The sequence below is a fragment of the Oncorhynchus keta genome, chromosome 31, assembly GCF_023373465.1.
Source record: "Oncorhynchus keta strain PuntledgeMale-10-30-2019 chromosome 31, Oket_V2, whole genome shotgun sequence".
Taxonomy (NCBI): Eukaryota; Metazoa; Chordata; class Actinopteri; order Salmoniformes; family Salmonidae; genus Oncorhynchus; species Oncorhynchus keta.
This window is the reverse complement of record NC_068451.1, coordinates 3,538,012-3,553,251: the sequence shown is the minus strand read 5'-3', so window position 1 is coordinate 3,553,251 and position 15,240 is coordinate 3,538,012. Positions and strand designations below refer to the sequence as shown.

Sequence of the window (15,240 nt, the reverse complement as noted above, 5' to 3'; positions counted from 1 at the left end):
TACTTTGCCGGATAACATATTTCACTTAAAAAAAAAAAATTCAACTCTGGGTCAAACTCTATACAGACATTCAGAAATATGAAGAGATCTAAAAGTGTCACTGTAATATCTATGTTGGCATATTTCGTAGGATATTGTCAAACAGATAAAAGAAAGTGGATAAAAATATTCTTAAATTTCAAAAGAAAAAAGAAAACTGGAAAAATATATCTGTTCAAAGTACATATGTTCGTTAAGGAAAGCTTAAGTATACAAGTTGTGTTAACGTAAACTATAAAATCAGTTGTAGTCACGTTATATGAAGTAAAAACTAAATCTGATACTTTGCTCTTAAAATATAAATTTACTTCCTAATGAATAAAAATTGCAATAAAACGGAACAAAACATTCAATTGATCTAATAATTAAGAAATTAAGGCTGGAGAGATAAGGCATTGTTTTGGACATCTTTCTGAGGAACTGCATTTAATTACTTCCAGCCATTTCCTAATGTGACCACATGAGGAGCAGAATAAATTAATGATTTGTTTTTCAAATGTGAAACGATTTTTCCTATAAATTATGCAACCGTGATATGCATTGGTATCATCATGGGGAAGGCTCGTTGTTCTTCTGAGCTGCATGGCCTGATCATTGCTAGAGCCGTAAGGGCTTGAGCTAGCTCATCCATGTTGAGCCCATTATGAGGTCCTGCATCATATTTGCGGCCACCGTAACTGCTGGAGCTGGTGTAGGAAGAGGATGAGAAGTTCATGGTGAAACCGGAACCTGTAGCATCAAAGCTGCCTCTTCTGGATCCTGTTCTGGATCCAGTCCTGGACCCGGACCTGGAGCCAGCGGCAGACCCAGAATTGCTGGCATTGTATGGGCTGTACAGCCCTTTGCTTGACTGTGAGGAGGCCTCCAGCAGTCGCAGGCCAGATCCTTCCTCAACCATGCTTCTATCCATGGCATCTTTGTAGGAGATTTTTAGTTTGGTTTTGGGACACGTCAGGTATTTGGAGTAAGCACTCACATCTCTCAGCTTCTGAGCAGTGCGAGCATCAATTGTGCCCTTTCTGATGGATTCGTCCAGTGAGACTCTGCCCTCAACATCCGGTTCAATCAGCCCCCCCGTAAGGTATTGGACTTCCAGAAAACGTTGCCCAGCTTCATAATACAGCCAGCCTTTCTTTAGAGCTTGGGAGGCAGACATCTTCACTTTGGTTCTTGGGTCCTCAAATCCATTGAAAGCTTTGTGAGCCAGGTTGATACGGTCCACCATCACCTTGTCCACAAGTCCTTTCTCGGTTGCCTCAGTAACAGCGAATCGTTCCCCAGTAGTCGGGTCGATTATGCCCCCTGTGCAGGCTTGTGCCTCAAGTAATCTTTGGCCTGTGATATTGTCCACAAGGTTCCTGTGCATGGCCTCTGTGACTGACACCTTCTCCAAAGTGTCTGTATCCAGGATTCCGGCTACAGGGCCAGTCTCCTCTGTGGGGTCATTCCAAATGATTGCAGGGGGTCTAATGGAGGGTATGGGGCTCATGGCATTGTATGATGATGAGGTGGAACCAGAGGTGGAACCAAAAGAGGATGACCGGGAGCGGAAGCCACCCATGTTTCCAGACAGCATGTCAGCAAACTCAGTGATTGACAGGTTTCCGGAGCGGTATGTACTAAGTGAAGTCTGGTCGATGAGGCCTCGTGCGAGGGCGTCATCAATGTCATACTGTCTTCCTGACCGTCTGTCGATGATCATTGACTTGACAACGCCATCAGAGGATGTCTGCGTGATCTCTTCCCACTCACACTCCTGCTCAGAAAGCTCTAGGTAGGTCTGATGGTCAATGAGCTGCTTTCTAAATGCCTCATAGACAGTCATCTCTTTGCCTGAATCTGGGTCCACGATGACTACTCGGCGTTTGCGGACAGAGGATTTGGAGGAGGTCTTTCTCTCGCGCTTCTTCTCCTTCAGGAGCAGGAGGACAAGGCCAGTAGCTGGGTCAGTGATGCACCTCTCCATTAGCCCGAGGTAAGTCAGGTTCTCCTCAGTGTTGGGATCGAAGAAACCCTTGGTGTCATCTGATGGATCTGTGAGAATCTCATTCATTTCCTCGTCGAAGAGGCCACGGTTGTAGGCCACCTCCACTGGCAAGCGATGACTCTCCTCTGGGTCAATGATTCCGCCAGTGGCAATCTGAGCCTCAAGGAGACGTATTCCATGGTCTTTTAAGATGAGCCCCTTCTTCATGGCCTGGAACAGAGAGATTGTCTTGCCGGAATAGGGGTCTCTGTAACCTGTCACGGCACGCTCAGCAGAGAGAAGTTTGTCTTTGAATTCTGGCCCCACTATTCCCATCTTGACAGATTCATTGACAGTAAGTTTGAGATTTTTGATTGGGTCAATTACATAGCCTGAGGCAGCCTGAGCCTCAAGCAGTTCAAAGGCAGTTCCTGGTCTGATCATGTTCTTTTTCATGGCTTGGTAGATTGATAGACGGTCATTTGTTCCCTCTACATAAACACCAGCGATACAGCTTGTGCCCTCAAGGTATTTTTGGAGTCTACGGCTAACCTCTTCCACTGAAATCAGTCCTTCATTCAGCTCATTGACTGTCTGTTGGTCGATGATCTGAGAGCGTAACATCTCCTCTATGGTGATCTGTTTTCTAAGACCTTTGAACATCAGTCTCTTGTCTCCCAGTGACAGCAAGCGCATCCCATTGGTAGGGTCAATCTTGCACCTCTTGAGTAATTGGGCATAAGAAACGTTCTCCTCAGTGACAGGGTCAACAAATCCCTTTACGTCATCAGCAAGCCTTTTATTTGTTTCCTTGTTGATGTATCCTCTCTGTGTGGCAATGTCTGCTGGGAGGTGGAAGTAGAATTCCGGATCCATAATGCCTCCTGTGGCAGTCTGAGCCTCCAACATTTTCAGAGCATAATCCTCCAGAACAAGGTCCTTTTTCATTGCTTGGAAGAGAGATATGATTTTGCCACTGTAAGGGTCCTTGTAGCCTGTGACCGCTCTCTCAGCTGACAGAAGTCTGTCGTGGATCTCAGGGCCGACCACACTCTTGCGGACAGCCTCATCAACAGTGAGTGTCTCGTTTCTGACAGGATCAATTATGAATCCTGTTGCTGCTTGTGCTTCCAGGAGACTAAGGGCAATTTCAGGCTTCAAGAACCCTCTCTTCATCGCCGAATAAATGCTCATCTTGGAAGTGGAGTCAGACATAACACCAGCAACGCAACCCGTGCCAAACAGATACTGCTTCACACTCTGCATCTCCATAATGTCACGGATGTTTCTTTTGTCTTGCTTCAGCAGGTTGAATGTCTCCAGGTCAATGATACGGGAATTGTAGAGCTCCTCGATTGTGACCCTACGTCTGATTGTGTTGCAGGACTTAACAGTTTCACCTCTGATGATCTCTCTCTGCTCCATAATCTCAATAATGATGATGATCATGCGCTCTTTAGTGATACTGCCTGAGCGATACTCCTCCATCAGCTTCTTTCTCTCTTGCTCAGGAAGTAGATTTGAGTTCATGATGTCCCAGAGACTTTTTGAGCCTCCAGCAAGGGACTCAAGTGAACTGGGGAGGTCAATTTTGGTTGTGGTCAGGTCATTCTGCGTCTGTTCCTCCGTGTAGAGGTATGTCTTCTCCACCACAGTAGGGGCCTGTGGCTTGGAAAGTGTTAAAAGGTTCATGCCTGAATCAGGATCTCTAGTGCACTTCTCTTTCAGCTGTTTGTATGTTACTTTTTCATCTGAATTTGGGTCTGAGAAAGCTTTGTTATTGTCAGATGGTTCTGAGAAGGTGTGTGTCATTTCTTTGCTGAAAAGGCTCTTCTGATAGGCAACGTCAATAGGAACGCGGTGGCTGTTCACAGGATCAATGATTCCTCCTGAACTCAGTTGGGCCTCCATGAGTGGCATGACATGCTCCTTAATGATTAGATCTTTTTCCATTGCTTGGAAGAGAGAGATTGTTTTGCCTGTGAAGGGATCTTTGTAACCAGTGACCGCTTTTTCAGCAGCAAGCAGTTTCTCATGTAGCTCAGGGCCGACAATGCCTGCTTTAACGGCATCATCCACTGACAGGTACTGGTTCTTCACTGGATCTATAATGAACCCTGTGGCAGCTTGGGCCTCTAGAAGTGACAGGCCAGTGTTGTGTCTCAGAAGATTTTTCTTCATTGCTTGATAGATGCTGATCTTCTCCTTTGTCGGTTCAAGGTAGACACCAGCAATACTGTCAGAGCCCTGCAGGTACTTGCTTACATTGACATTTTCACTGACCTGTGTAGGTGTCTTTTTGCCTTGTTGGAGCATGTCAAACGTAGCTTTGTCAATGATTTTGGAATCAAACAGTGACTTGGCAGAGACAGGTGCTCTAAGCCCTTTGAAGCTGTCTTGCTCTTGTTTCTTAGCCTCTTTCTCGTTTACAATGGTGATCACAATCGTGATGATCTTTTCTATTGTAATCGTTCCAGACCTATACTGCCTCATCAGGTCAATTCTCTGTTCCTCTGTAATATATTCAGAGTGGATCATTTCCCAGATAGTGAGTTTCTTCCCTTTGAGTGGACCAGACTGCAGCTCCATTGTTGCTTGGCCCATGGCCTCTTTGGTTTGGACCTCTGTGTATGCATGTTCTTCCTTCGCATTGATTGCTTGCTCAGACAGAGGTAGAAGCTGAAGGCCAGATTTCTTGTCAGTGACACATCTCTTGTATAGCTGTGAGTATGTGACATTTTCCTGTGTGTTGGGGTCAAAGTAGCCTTTAACATCATCAGTTGGATTTTTCAGAATCTGGTTCATTTCATCATCAAAGAAGCCTCGTTTACAGGCAACATCATGTGGGATGCGGTGGCTTTTCACTGGATCAATGATGCCTCCTGTTGCAAGCTGCGCGTCTAGGAGTCTGATGCCCTGATCCTTTGGAATGAGTTCTTTCTTCATTGCTTCGAACAAAGACACAGTCTTTCCCGTGTAAGGATCTTTGTAGCCTGTAACACCTCTTTCAGCTGACAGTAATTTTTCATGCAGCTCAGGACCAATGACAGTTGCTTTCACAGCTTCATCGACAGTGTACTTCTGATTCTTTATAGGATCAACAACAAATCCTGTTCCTGCTTGTGCTTCCAGCAGAGTTAAAGCAGGCCCTACCCTCATCATATCCTTCTTCATGGCTTGATAGAAAGACATAGTCTCCTTAGTTGAGTCAATAACTACACCTGCAATGCAGTTTGTACCCTTCAAGGATTTCTGAACAGGCTCCATTTCAGACACCTCTTTGATTGTTTTATTGCCTGTGTGCAGCTTGTTGTAAAGATCTTTGTCGATTATCTTGGACTCCAGTAGTTCAGTAGCAAGGACTGTTCCCCTCAGACCCTCAAAGGCGATTTCATTCTTTTTGTCCTTTTCCTCTGCCATAGTGATAACAATCTTGATGATTTTTTCCACTGTGATCTTTCCTGTCTTGTACTGACGAATAAGGTCCTTTCTCTGGTCCTCGGTAAAGTACTCAGAATTGATGATTTCCCAGATAGTTACAGTCTTCCCTTTGAATTTTCCAAATGGCACAGAGACAGTCGTCTTGCTGAACACATCCTTGGTCTCCTGCTCTGTGTAGGTTGACGTGCTCAGAGCAGCCTTGTCAGTGATGGGCAGGAGCAGTAGTCCTGTCTCCGGATCTGTGTTGCATCTCTGCATTAGCTGAAAGTATGTTAAGTTCTCCTGGGTGTTAGGATCGAAGAATCCCTTGGTGTCATCCGAAGGGTCCTCCAGTATCTTGTTCATCTCTGTGTCAAACTGCCCCTGTTTGTATGCAGTCTCGATGGGCACACGGTGGCTGTTTATGGGGTCAATGAGTCCACCAGTAGCTATCTGAGCCTCAAGCTGCCTAATGGCATGGTCTCTGTCAATCAAGCCCTTCTTCATAGCTTCAAAGAGTGAGATCGTGTTACCGGTGTAAGGGTCTTTGTAACCAGTGACAGCTCTCTCAGCAGACAGCATTGTGTTGTGCAGTTCAGGTCCGATCAGGCCTTCCTTCACAGCCTCACTGACAGAGAGTTTCTTGTTTTTAACTGGGTCTATTACATAGCCAGATGCTGCCTGTGCCTCCAGGAGGATCAAAGCCCAGCTAGGAGTAATTTTCTTTTCTTTCATAGCTTGATATATTGCCATTTTCTGATTAGACTGTGTCAAGACACCCCCTATACAGTTATTGCCCTGCAGAATTGTTCTTAACTTGTCAGTTTGGCTAAGGTTTTGCACAGTGGCTTTGCCTTTCTTCAGCTTATCGAACTCCTTTTTTGTCAAAAGGCCAACTTCATAAAGTCTGCGTGCAGGTACTTTCTCGCGGATGCCATCAAAAGACAATGCATCCTTCTTACTGTCAACCTCATTCCCAACACTTTGGCCATTGATAACCTGCTTTGTTGTCTCCACCATGGTCATATGGATCAGTTCATCCTCAGGCACATCGTCAGTCTGGATATCGATTTCTCTGGTGTGGGAGACGGGCTCTTTATGGGCGACCTCGAGCTGCTGCAGTTTCTCACGAAGTTTCTTGTTCTCCTCGCCAAGCAGCTTTTCCTGTTCAAGTCTTTTCCTTTCAAGCTCCTGCATCTCTTTTTGCTTGTTGAGCATTTCTTTCTCAGCCTCTTTTTGTTTGTTGAGGGCAGCATCCATGGTAGCCTGGAGTTTATCCTTCTCCTGCTCCATTTGTTTCCTCTGGCGGTCCTGTTCTTCCTTGAGGGCCTTGGCCTTCTTGACCTCCTCCTCAAACTGGTTCTCCAGCTTCTTCTTCTCCTCTTCAATTTGTTTCTCCTTCTTCAACAGTTCCGCCTTCTCTGTGACGAATGTCTGCTGGAGTACTGTCTTCTCGCGTTGGATTTGTTTCTGCTGAGCATTGACCATCTAAATTGAGAAAAATGGAAAACAAGAACATAATTAGAACAATTTGAGTTTTGTTTGTATTTAGAATGTTACGAAAAACTCCATCAATCGACATATTGGGCACTTTAGTAAATAAATTACAACATTTTAGTACAATGCCCTCCACTTATAAGAATCAGTCCCAAATAGTTTAAAAAAATATATATATAATAGATTCAATTATTCCTATGTTACATAATAGTATATATACTCTTCTCAGTAAGGGAAGAACATTATGGGGAACACCACCAATAATGAATCTATACTTTTGTCCAACTGGACAAAATGAAAATAGCTGGAAGGGATATGATCTTTTTAAGCTTAGTGTACTGTAAAACAAATATAACTCAACATAATAGAACTGTGTAAGTGGTTAATTTTAAGAAGGAATAGATAAGGAAATGTAATGAAATAATTGAAGATGATTTGTTTTCAGAGAGAGGGTTAACAATGGCATAAGCTGCACTACTATGCCATCTCTAAACACAATACCTCTTTAGAGTTATTCTGTAGGTCTTCAGCCTCCTTTTTCAGTTTGGCCTTCTCCTTCTCTAGATCAGCGATGGCTTTGCGTAGCTCATCAGCCTCGTTGTTGCTGCTCAGTCTCTGTGTCTCCACAAAGGTAAATTTTTCTTTAGTCGCTAGCTCTGTCTGATGAAGACGGGCACTGATCTCATCTGCTTGCTTCTTGAATTTCTTGGCCTCATTCTCTGCTTTGGACTGAGCATCACTAAGTTGGGACACTTTCACTTTGAGGTTCTCAGCTTCGGCGGTGATCTCCAGCTGTCTCCTGCGCTCAGCTTCCAAGGATTTCTGGAAGCCCTCAGTCTCTTCCTCAAGACGCTGCTGCATCAGTTGTTTATCCTCAAGCAGCTTCTGGGCCTGCTCTTGAGCCAGGTCCTTCTGTCTTTGGAGCATCTCAGCCTCTGCTTTCAGTTGACATGCTTCCTGAATGGCAAGCATCTTCTCCTTTAGCATCTTCTCTGCAAGTGCCCTCTGTTGGGAGAGGTCAGATTCAGCGATTTGTCTCATGTGTGCAGCCTCTTGGGCTTCCACACTGAGTCTGGCAGCTTCCTCTGCAAGCTCCTTCATGTTCTCAGCTTCCTCAGCCAGGAATTTCTGAGTGTTATCCTTGTCCTTTTTGATAAGACGCTGGTTCTCCTGCTCAATTCTGAGTTTCAGTTTGACCAGCTCCTCCATCTGAATCTTGACTTTGAATAACTCCTCTTCCACCTGGGCCTTCTGCTTGACCGCATCACCGACTTCGTCCTTTAAGCGCTGCAGCTCCTCGTCTAAAACAGATTTTTGCTTGTCAGTTTCATCCAGCTGAAGCCTGACCTTTGCGAGCTCTTTCTCTACCTGAGACTTTTGACTCACTGTTTGCTCTGCAAGCTTTTTGTGCTTTGCCATCTCAGCATCTGCTTGTTGTTTCTGTTTGATTGCATCAGCCTCAGCCTGTGCTCGCTTGGCAGCTTCGAACTCTGCCTCCTTTCTCAATTTTACGGCTTCCTCTTGAGCTTTGGCTTGGTTGGCAGCTTCGAGTTCAGCGGCCTGTTTTTGGCGTTCTGCATCCTCTGCTTGTTGCCGGAGAAGAGCAGCCTCCTTCTCTGCCTTTTCCTTGGCAAGCTCTGCCTGTTTTGCAAGCATCTTTGCTTTCTCATACTCTCCCTTGAGCTGTTTCTGCATAAGGTTGTCCTCCTTCTGTTGGACAAGGACAGTCTGAACTTGCTGTTCTGCTGCATTGCATTTTTGTGCTGCTTGTTTGGATACGAGAATCTGTCTCTCTGCTTCCTTGTCAGCATCCTCTTTCTGCTTTTTGGCTTCATCTGCTTTCTTTTTGAGGCGCTCCACTTCCTCCTGTGCATTTTTGCACTGTCTGCCTGCTTCTTCCTCTGCAGCAGTGATCTTTTTTACTTTTTCCTCTGCTTCGCGCCTGCGTTTCTCCTCCTCCAGGGCAAGTTTCCTGTGTTTCTCAGCCTCTTTTTCAGCTTGGAGTTTACTCTGCTGTGTTTCCTCTGCAATGTTTTTCAGTTTATTCAACTCCAGCTCCAAATCAAGCTTGCCAGATGAGGCTTTCTCAAAGTTTAGCTTGAGAATGCGAATTTCCTCCTCAACCACTCGTCTCTGCTTGAGAGTTTCATCGACAAGTGTCTTTTGTCTTCCCAACTCATTCTCAGATGACTTCTTGAGTTGATTGATCTTTTCTTCAATATCTTGCTTGTGCTGGCTGGCCTGGTCCTCCAGAGCTTTCCTCTGGTAAGCTTCATCCTCAGCTTGTCGTCTGAGTCGCTCATTCTCAGCCTCTTTTTCTTTGAGGGCAATTTCTGCTTCAGTCTTCATACGAGTTGCCTCATTAATGGCAGTAAGCTTCTCCTTGAGGATCCTTTCAGCTTCTGCTCTTTGACGAGCTGCCTCTTGCTCAGCAACTTGCCTTTGTCGCTTGGCTTCCTCAGCAATGGATCTAAGTTTGCCTGCCTCCTCAGCAAGGTCCCTCATTTTTGCAGCTTCAGATTCGAGGAGCTGTTTGCTCTTCTCAGTGTTGGACATGCTATCCTTTTCTGCTTTGGACTTTAGCTGCAGGAGTACATTCATTTCACTCCTCACTTTGGCCAGTTCATCTTCGAGCTGTTTCCTTTGCTGCTCAGCTGCACTGACTTCATTCTTCAGGCGGTACAGCTCGTCATCAAGCAGGGATCTCTGTTGCTCAGCATGTTCGAAGTCTGCCCTTAGCCGGATTAACTCCTGTTCTGCTGAGAGTTTCTGTTGAGCAGTTCCCTCAGCTAGCCTCCTCTGCCTCTCCAGCTCTTGCTCTGCCATATCTTTCTGTTTCAGTGCGGACTCCTCAGCTTTAGCCCTCTTCCTGGCCTCACGCTCAGCATCCTCCTTCTGTTTCTCGGCATCCTCCTGGGCACGGCTCTTTTTGTGAGCTTCTTCCTCAGCCTGGAGCCTCAAGCGGAGTGCCTCATTGGCCTTCTGCCTCCATTTCTCTAACTCCTTCTCCGCCTCCTCCCTGGCCATATCAGCCTCTTCCTGTTGCTTCTTGAGACGAGCTGCCTCCTCCTGCAGCTGGATGACTGTGACATGCTCTAGTTTGAGTGATTCCTCCAGCTTTGATGTCTTTTCAACATAGGACATGCGTTTACTCTGGAGTTCGGTTGCAGCACTCTTCTGTGCCACCTCCTGGGCAACTTTGATCTGCCTCTCCTTCTCCACTTCAGCTTGCTTCATGCGTCTCTCCGCCTCCTCCGCCTGCATCTTCAGCTTTTCAAGGTCTTCTAGAGCCTTCTGCTTCTGCTTGGCAGCCTCCTTCTCAGCCTCAGACTTTAACTTGAGCTCTTCCTCTGCCTTGCGTTTTTTCTGGGTCTCCTCGTTGACCTGTTTGCGGAGCTTCTCAGCCTCCTCCTGTGCAAGCTTCCTCAGCCTCTCGGCTTCAGAAGCTTTTTCCCGGAGTTGCTTGAGCTCATCCTCAGCTGTAGACTTCTGATTGACAGTGGTCTCCAGCTGGATCCTGATGATGCGGATTTCCTCCTCAATCTTGACTCTGCTCTGATTGGCTTCTTCTACCTGTTGACTCTTGGACTTGATCTGCTGCTCTGAGAGATTTTTGAGCTCATGTAGTTCCAGCTGGATATTGTGCTTTTGCTTTTCTGCATCTACTGAAACAACTTGTCTCCTGCTGACTTCCTCCTGCATCATGAGCTTCAGCTCTTGAGCTTCCTGCTCGGCCTTGGCAATGGCCTTTGCATGAGATTCAGCTAGCTGCTTCTGTTTGTTTAACTCAGCCTGCATCTCTGCCATTTTTTTCCTGTCTTCCGCTTTCATTTTCTCAGCAGCTTTCTGTATTAGTGGAAGCAAATGGTAAAGAAAATATAAAAAATTAAGCATGACAGGTTAAATGTTAATAGTTAGCTTAAAGATATATATGTTTAGATGTAAATTTATTTAGGAGGATGCTGTTAAAGCAAGTTATCTTCGACAAAGACAATTCAAGGTAGAAACAAGTGCGATGGAAAATGGTTATGTAACAATTAATGTATGGAGACAAGACACCACTTCACAACACAACAAAGTGAGGAACTCATGTGGCATGCGACTGTATCTTTTTACATATTGGTGTCCATACGGGAATTATTTTGTGATCAACCATTTTGCATAAGTGAAATATGAAAGTGAATCATTTATTTTTTAAATCATCTATCTTTTCAGCTTGAAATGATTCAAACAAAAAAATGATTCAAAAATGACATCACAATCAACTAGTAACTAGTTCCATCTATTCACACTGTTAAACAACCTGTTACGCTGATTCTTTAGATCACTATTATCAAGGAACTGAGCCGAATATGTGCAAAGAGGAAAGCAGGGATAGTGCAAGGATAGTCTGAACATGTAATAAGAAAATAGCACCTAGAGCCCATGCTAACACAGAATAAGCAAGACATGGAAGTAAGAGAATGTAAGGTAAATATGGAAATGTTTGGCAGTTTAGGTGATGAATTGGAGCCTGAGGGCATGGAAGGTAAGGCACATAATGAGAGAATAGTAACTGGAGCTTAGTGGATCATTTACCTCGTTTAATGCCCAAACAAGACAAGCATTCATCATGACAAAGCACTGGCAAGCAGTTAAGAGAAGCAAAGAAACAAACAAAACATTAGGGTTAGAAAAGAACGGGAGACGGAAAATTTGTGTTAATCTGGAAAAAAAAGGAAAGTCGAAAGAACATGGCAGTCAGCCTGAAGCATATAGTGGGAGAGCTTAGGTTGAGATCTAAGAAAGAGTGGCCAATGAGAAACAAGACATAGCTAAATAAATAACGCCCTTTGAAAAAAATATTATGGCACGCCTCAATAAATGACATAAAAATGAATAGGCCAAAATATAAAATGTGCAAAGAAATGAGCTATTTCGTCTAACCCACTGAAATTTTCTCTCAATGGTCTCTTCATCTTTTGAGGATGCTCTCTTTCTTTTGCTTCAGACTGAACATAAACGTTTCATCAATTCATTGAATTTTGTGACACTGCTTATCAAAACAGTATGCAATTGTCATTGATGTTCATATAATAGAAAGGTATCTACTTGGTCCTAGATATTTTAAGGCACCATAAACATTTCATATGACACTCTAGCCATATTCTAATGTATATTGATAGTCCCTGGTTCCCATGTGAAAACCATGACACTTAGTACCAGGATTATTTTTGGTCGAGCGTTCATATTTGCCAAATAGCTCAGCTTGGCCATCATTCTAAGCGATAGGATTTCCTGTCTGCTAGGTCCCCTAACATCCTGCAGCTATAGTACAGCATGCAAATGCCAATGTTCCAAACCATACTTTACCTCAAAATATAGGAATGTCAGGTCAACCATACATTAATGTGTTGTGTATGCATTTGTGCGTGCAAGAGCGCGGTCATGCGTTTGTTTTTCATTGGTTGTCAATGGGTTAGGGTTAGGATATATCAGTGTGTTGTCACGCACCTCCTCGTCCTCCAGCCGGCGCTGTGTGTCGGTGATAAACTTGATGTACTGACTGGTCAGAGTCATCAGCTCGCTGTAGCGGGTTCTTAGTGTCACATACTGATGGAGGAGAAATGAAACAGGACACTTTTGATTTAGTGTGTGTTGGCTTCAACTATTGATCTAAACTTTTCTCCTAACACTGCAAATGGTTGTCAGAGAATGACAATCTGCGTTGAGATAACGCAAGCGGCACAGACCTCTTGAATGATGTTATCTGAGGCAGAATCCATTTTGGTTTTCTTCAGGGGTGAGAGAGGGTCCACCTGTGCTTTGTAGGCCACCAACTGGAGTTCATAATCCTAATAAAAACAGGATATTTTAACACTGAAACCCCTATGAAATGAAGACACTTAAATGAACCTGTACATGAATGCAATAATGCTTTCCACGTTTGTACACTAATGCTGTGCATGCTTGCCTTGATAGTGTCGATATACGCCTTGGCATATTTCTGACACTCGTCAACTTTCTCTTTGTTTTGCTCGATCTCTTCCAGAAGTGTCTATGTTGGGGGAAATAATCAGAATTAGTCTGGATGTGATTTCAAGGTGTGCCTGCATATGTTCAATGATGAGAATGACACAAAACACACCTTTAGAACATTCATCGACAAGTAGTATAGAAAATAAGAAGTATAAAAAAAGGTGTCAATGATTTATTTTCACAAAGTTTCACAATGTTCAGTTGATCAGCTAAGCACCTAGAGCAATGCAGTGATGTAATGGACCCCTAATATGCCCCCATCAGTACAGTAGCTAACCTTCTCCTGGGCCAGTTGCTCCTTCAGAGTCTTGCTGTCGCTGATGGGCACGGCCTGGATCTTCTCCTGCCTCTGCTTGGCGCCACCGATCCACTGGATGAGCCAGTCGTAGCTCTCTCTGTAGTAACCCAGCTGGCGGCCCAGCTGCTCCAGCTCCCGCTGACGCAGGTCCATCTGGGAGAACACAGCCTGCCAGCGGTCCTGGAGACCGGACAGGAGATGGCGGTAGTGGTCCAGCTCAGCGTCACGCTCACTGTGCACACGAGACATCTTCTCGCTCACGGCTGCCGCCTTTCCGAGCTCGCCCTCCAGGGAATCGAAAGCAGGCTTTTCACCCTCCGCTTCAGCACGCATTTTCTACAAGGGAAAGAGACGGGAGGGAAGAGCAACAGTTAGATTGTTAAATAAGCTGTCAATAAGTGGAGCTGGCGTCAAAATTAAATCTTTGACAAAGTTACATTTCATCACAGAAGCAAGTTATGTATGTCTTTTATCACGTAAACAGTTTCCCCCTCTTTTTAAACCTGCCTAGTTTCCATGTTCATAGTACAATGGTATATAAAACGTAAAAATGTATGAGCGTTGGCAGTGCCCAGTGCTGACTGTCCAGTCAGTTCACCTTGAGCTGGGTGCGGTACTTCTCCACCTCCTTGACGTCATCGGGAACAGTTTGGACCTCGCGCAGCCGCTGCTCGTACTTCTTCAGCACTCCCTCGGCCCCCTGCGTGTTGCGGATGACCACGTCCACCGTCTTCAGCCTTCAGGCAAGGAGAAGGAAATGTCAGCGGAGGAGGGATGCGGAGGGAAGTGGCGTGGGAGATTTAATACTTCTTAAATAGAATGTTGCATTTTTCACTTGCTTGTTTGTTGCTTTTGTCAGGACAATAAGAACCCAGAGAAATGGCAACTGGCTACAGAAAGAAAACCGAAGAGTCAACTCACTTCTCTAGATAGACAGAGGAGAGGATGTAGGCGTGGTCCATCTTCTTCAGGGTGAACTCCAGTTCAGAGCGCAGGACAGGCGCAGTGCTGGACTGCTTAGGAGTGGTACTCAGGACCTCCTCAGTCTTCACAGCCACCTGGTCCAGGTTCCTCTTGATACCCTCAAGCTCAACATGGACTTTCTGAAAGAGGAGAAAGACGAGCACCTGACGGTTAAGATAAAGGAAGGACAAACAGCAAAACAAAGGGAGAAAACCTCCTCTGACTACAAAACCTCCACCGAGTATTATAATGCTGAACGAGTCCCCCCGATCAGGCCCAAGGAAGCAGTGTGTTCCTGAGCCTGACCTGTGTGTGGGACTCTCTGGGTGAGGAGCTGCCAGGGTTCTTGGTGGAGAAGCAGAGAAAGGATCCCCACTAGGCCCAGAGCCAGCAGGGTCCAGAGGAGCTGGATCAGCAGGCTGGGCAGTGGGCCTTCCAGCCAGTCTCCCTCACAAGCACCTTCAGGCAAGGATGTCTCCATAGAGAAACACAGCCCAGGGACTTACTGGACACACTGAGCTTAGACACGACTCAATTTTCTCTTTCTCTCCCTCTTGCACTCTCTGTCTTACTCTCACGAATCTCCTTCTCCCTCTTCCCCCCTCAGAGGCTGCGTAGAAGGCGGCAAACATGCCATTCCATTCCCTCCCTCTCGATCTACCTCCGCACCGCCCATCCACCCGTCTACTGAGCCATCGTTCCACTCTTTCTTGCTGCACTTGGCTCCCGTACAGTATGTGTATATCTCCTTTCGCAAGCCTCCTTCTTTCTCATATTTCTCTCCCTCGCTGCAGAAAGCCCTATCCATAGCCGCAATCTACTGTAATTAAGCCTCGCTGTCTCGTCTCTCTATATTTCATTCCCTCTCTTTCTCCCTCATTCTCTTTCTTCCTCATTCTCTCTCTCCTTTTCTGTGTAGTGCTTTGTCCTGTTTCTGGTGCCAGTCTGTAGCTTGGTATCAGGGCTGGGGAGTAACGTATTACATGTAACAGATTACAAATAAATGACAACAAACTGTGTTACGTTACCAGTTAAATAT

At 45.3% G+C, this 15,240-nt stretch overlaps 1 protein-coding gene across 1 annotated transcript in view; it reads right to left on the bottom strand.

Annotated features, from left to right (window-relative positions):
- Window positions 1-15,240, bottom strand: part of LOC118364221 (plectin-like) — a 140,830-nt gene that overhangs the window by 60,512 nt on the left and 65,078 nt on the right. Inside the window, exons 25-32 of the mRNA XM_052489079.1 lie at window positions 14,160-14,341; window positions 13,837-13,975; window positions 13,218-13,574; window positions 12,876-12,959; window positions 12,655-12,756; window positions 12,416-12,514; window positions 7,424-10,768; window positions 566-6,913 (exon numbers count right to left, since the gene is read on the bottom strand). Coding sequence (XP_052345039.1) covers window positions 566-6,913; window positions 7,424-10,768; window positions 12,416-12,514; window positions 12,655-12,756; window positions 12,876-12,959; window positions 13,218-13,574; window positions 13,837-13,975; window positions 14,160-14,341 — 10,656 coding nt within the window. The remainder of the gene's footprint in view (window positions 1-565; window positions 6,914-7,423; window positions 10,769-12,415; window positions 12,515-12,654; window positions 12,757-12,875; window positions 12,960-13,217; window positions 13,575-13,836; window positions 13,976-14,159; window positions 14,342-15,240) is intronic.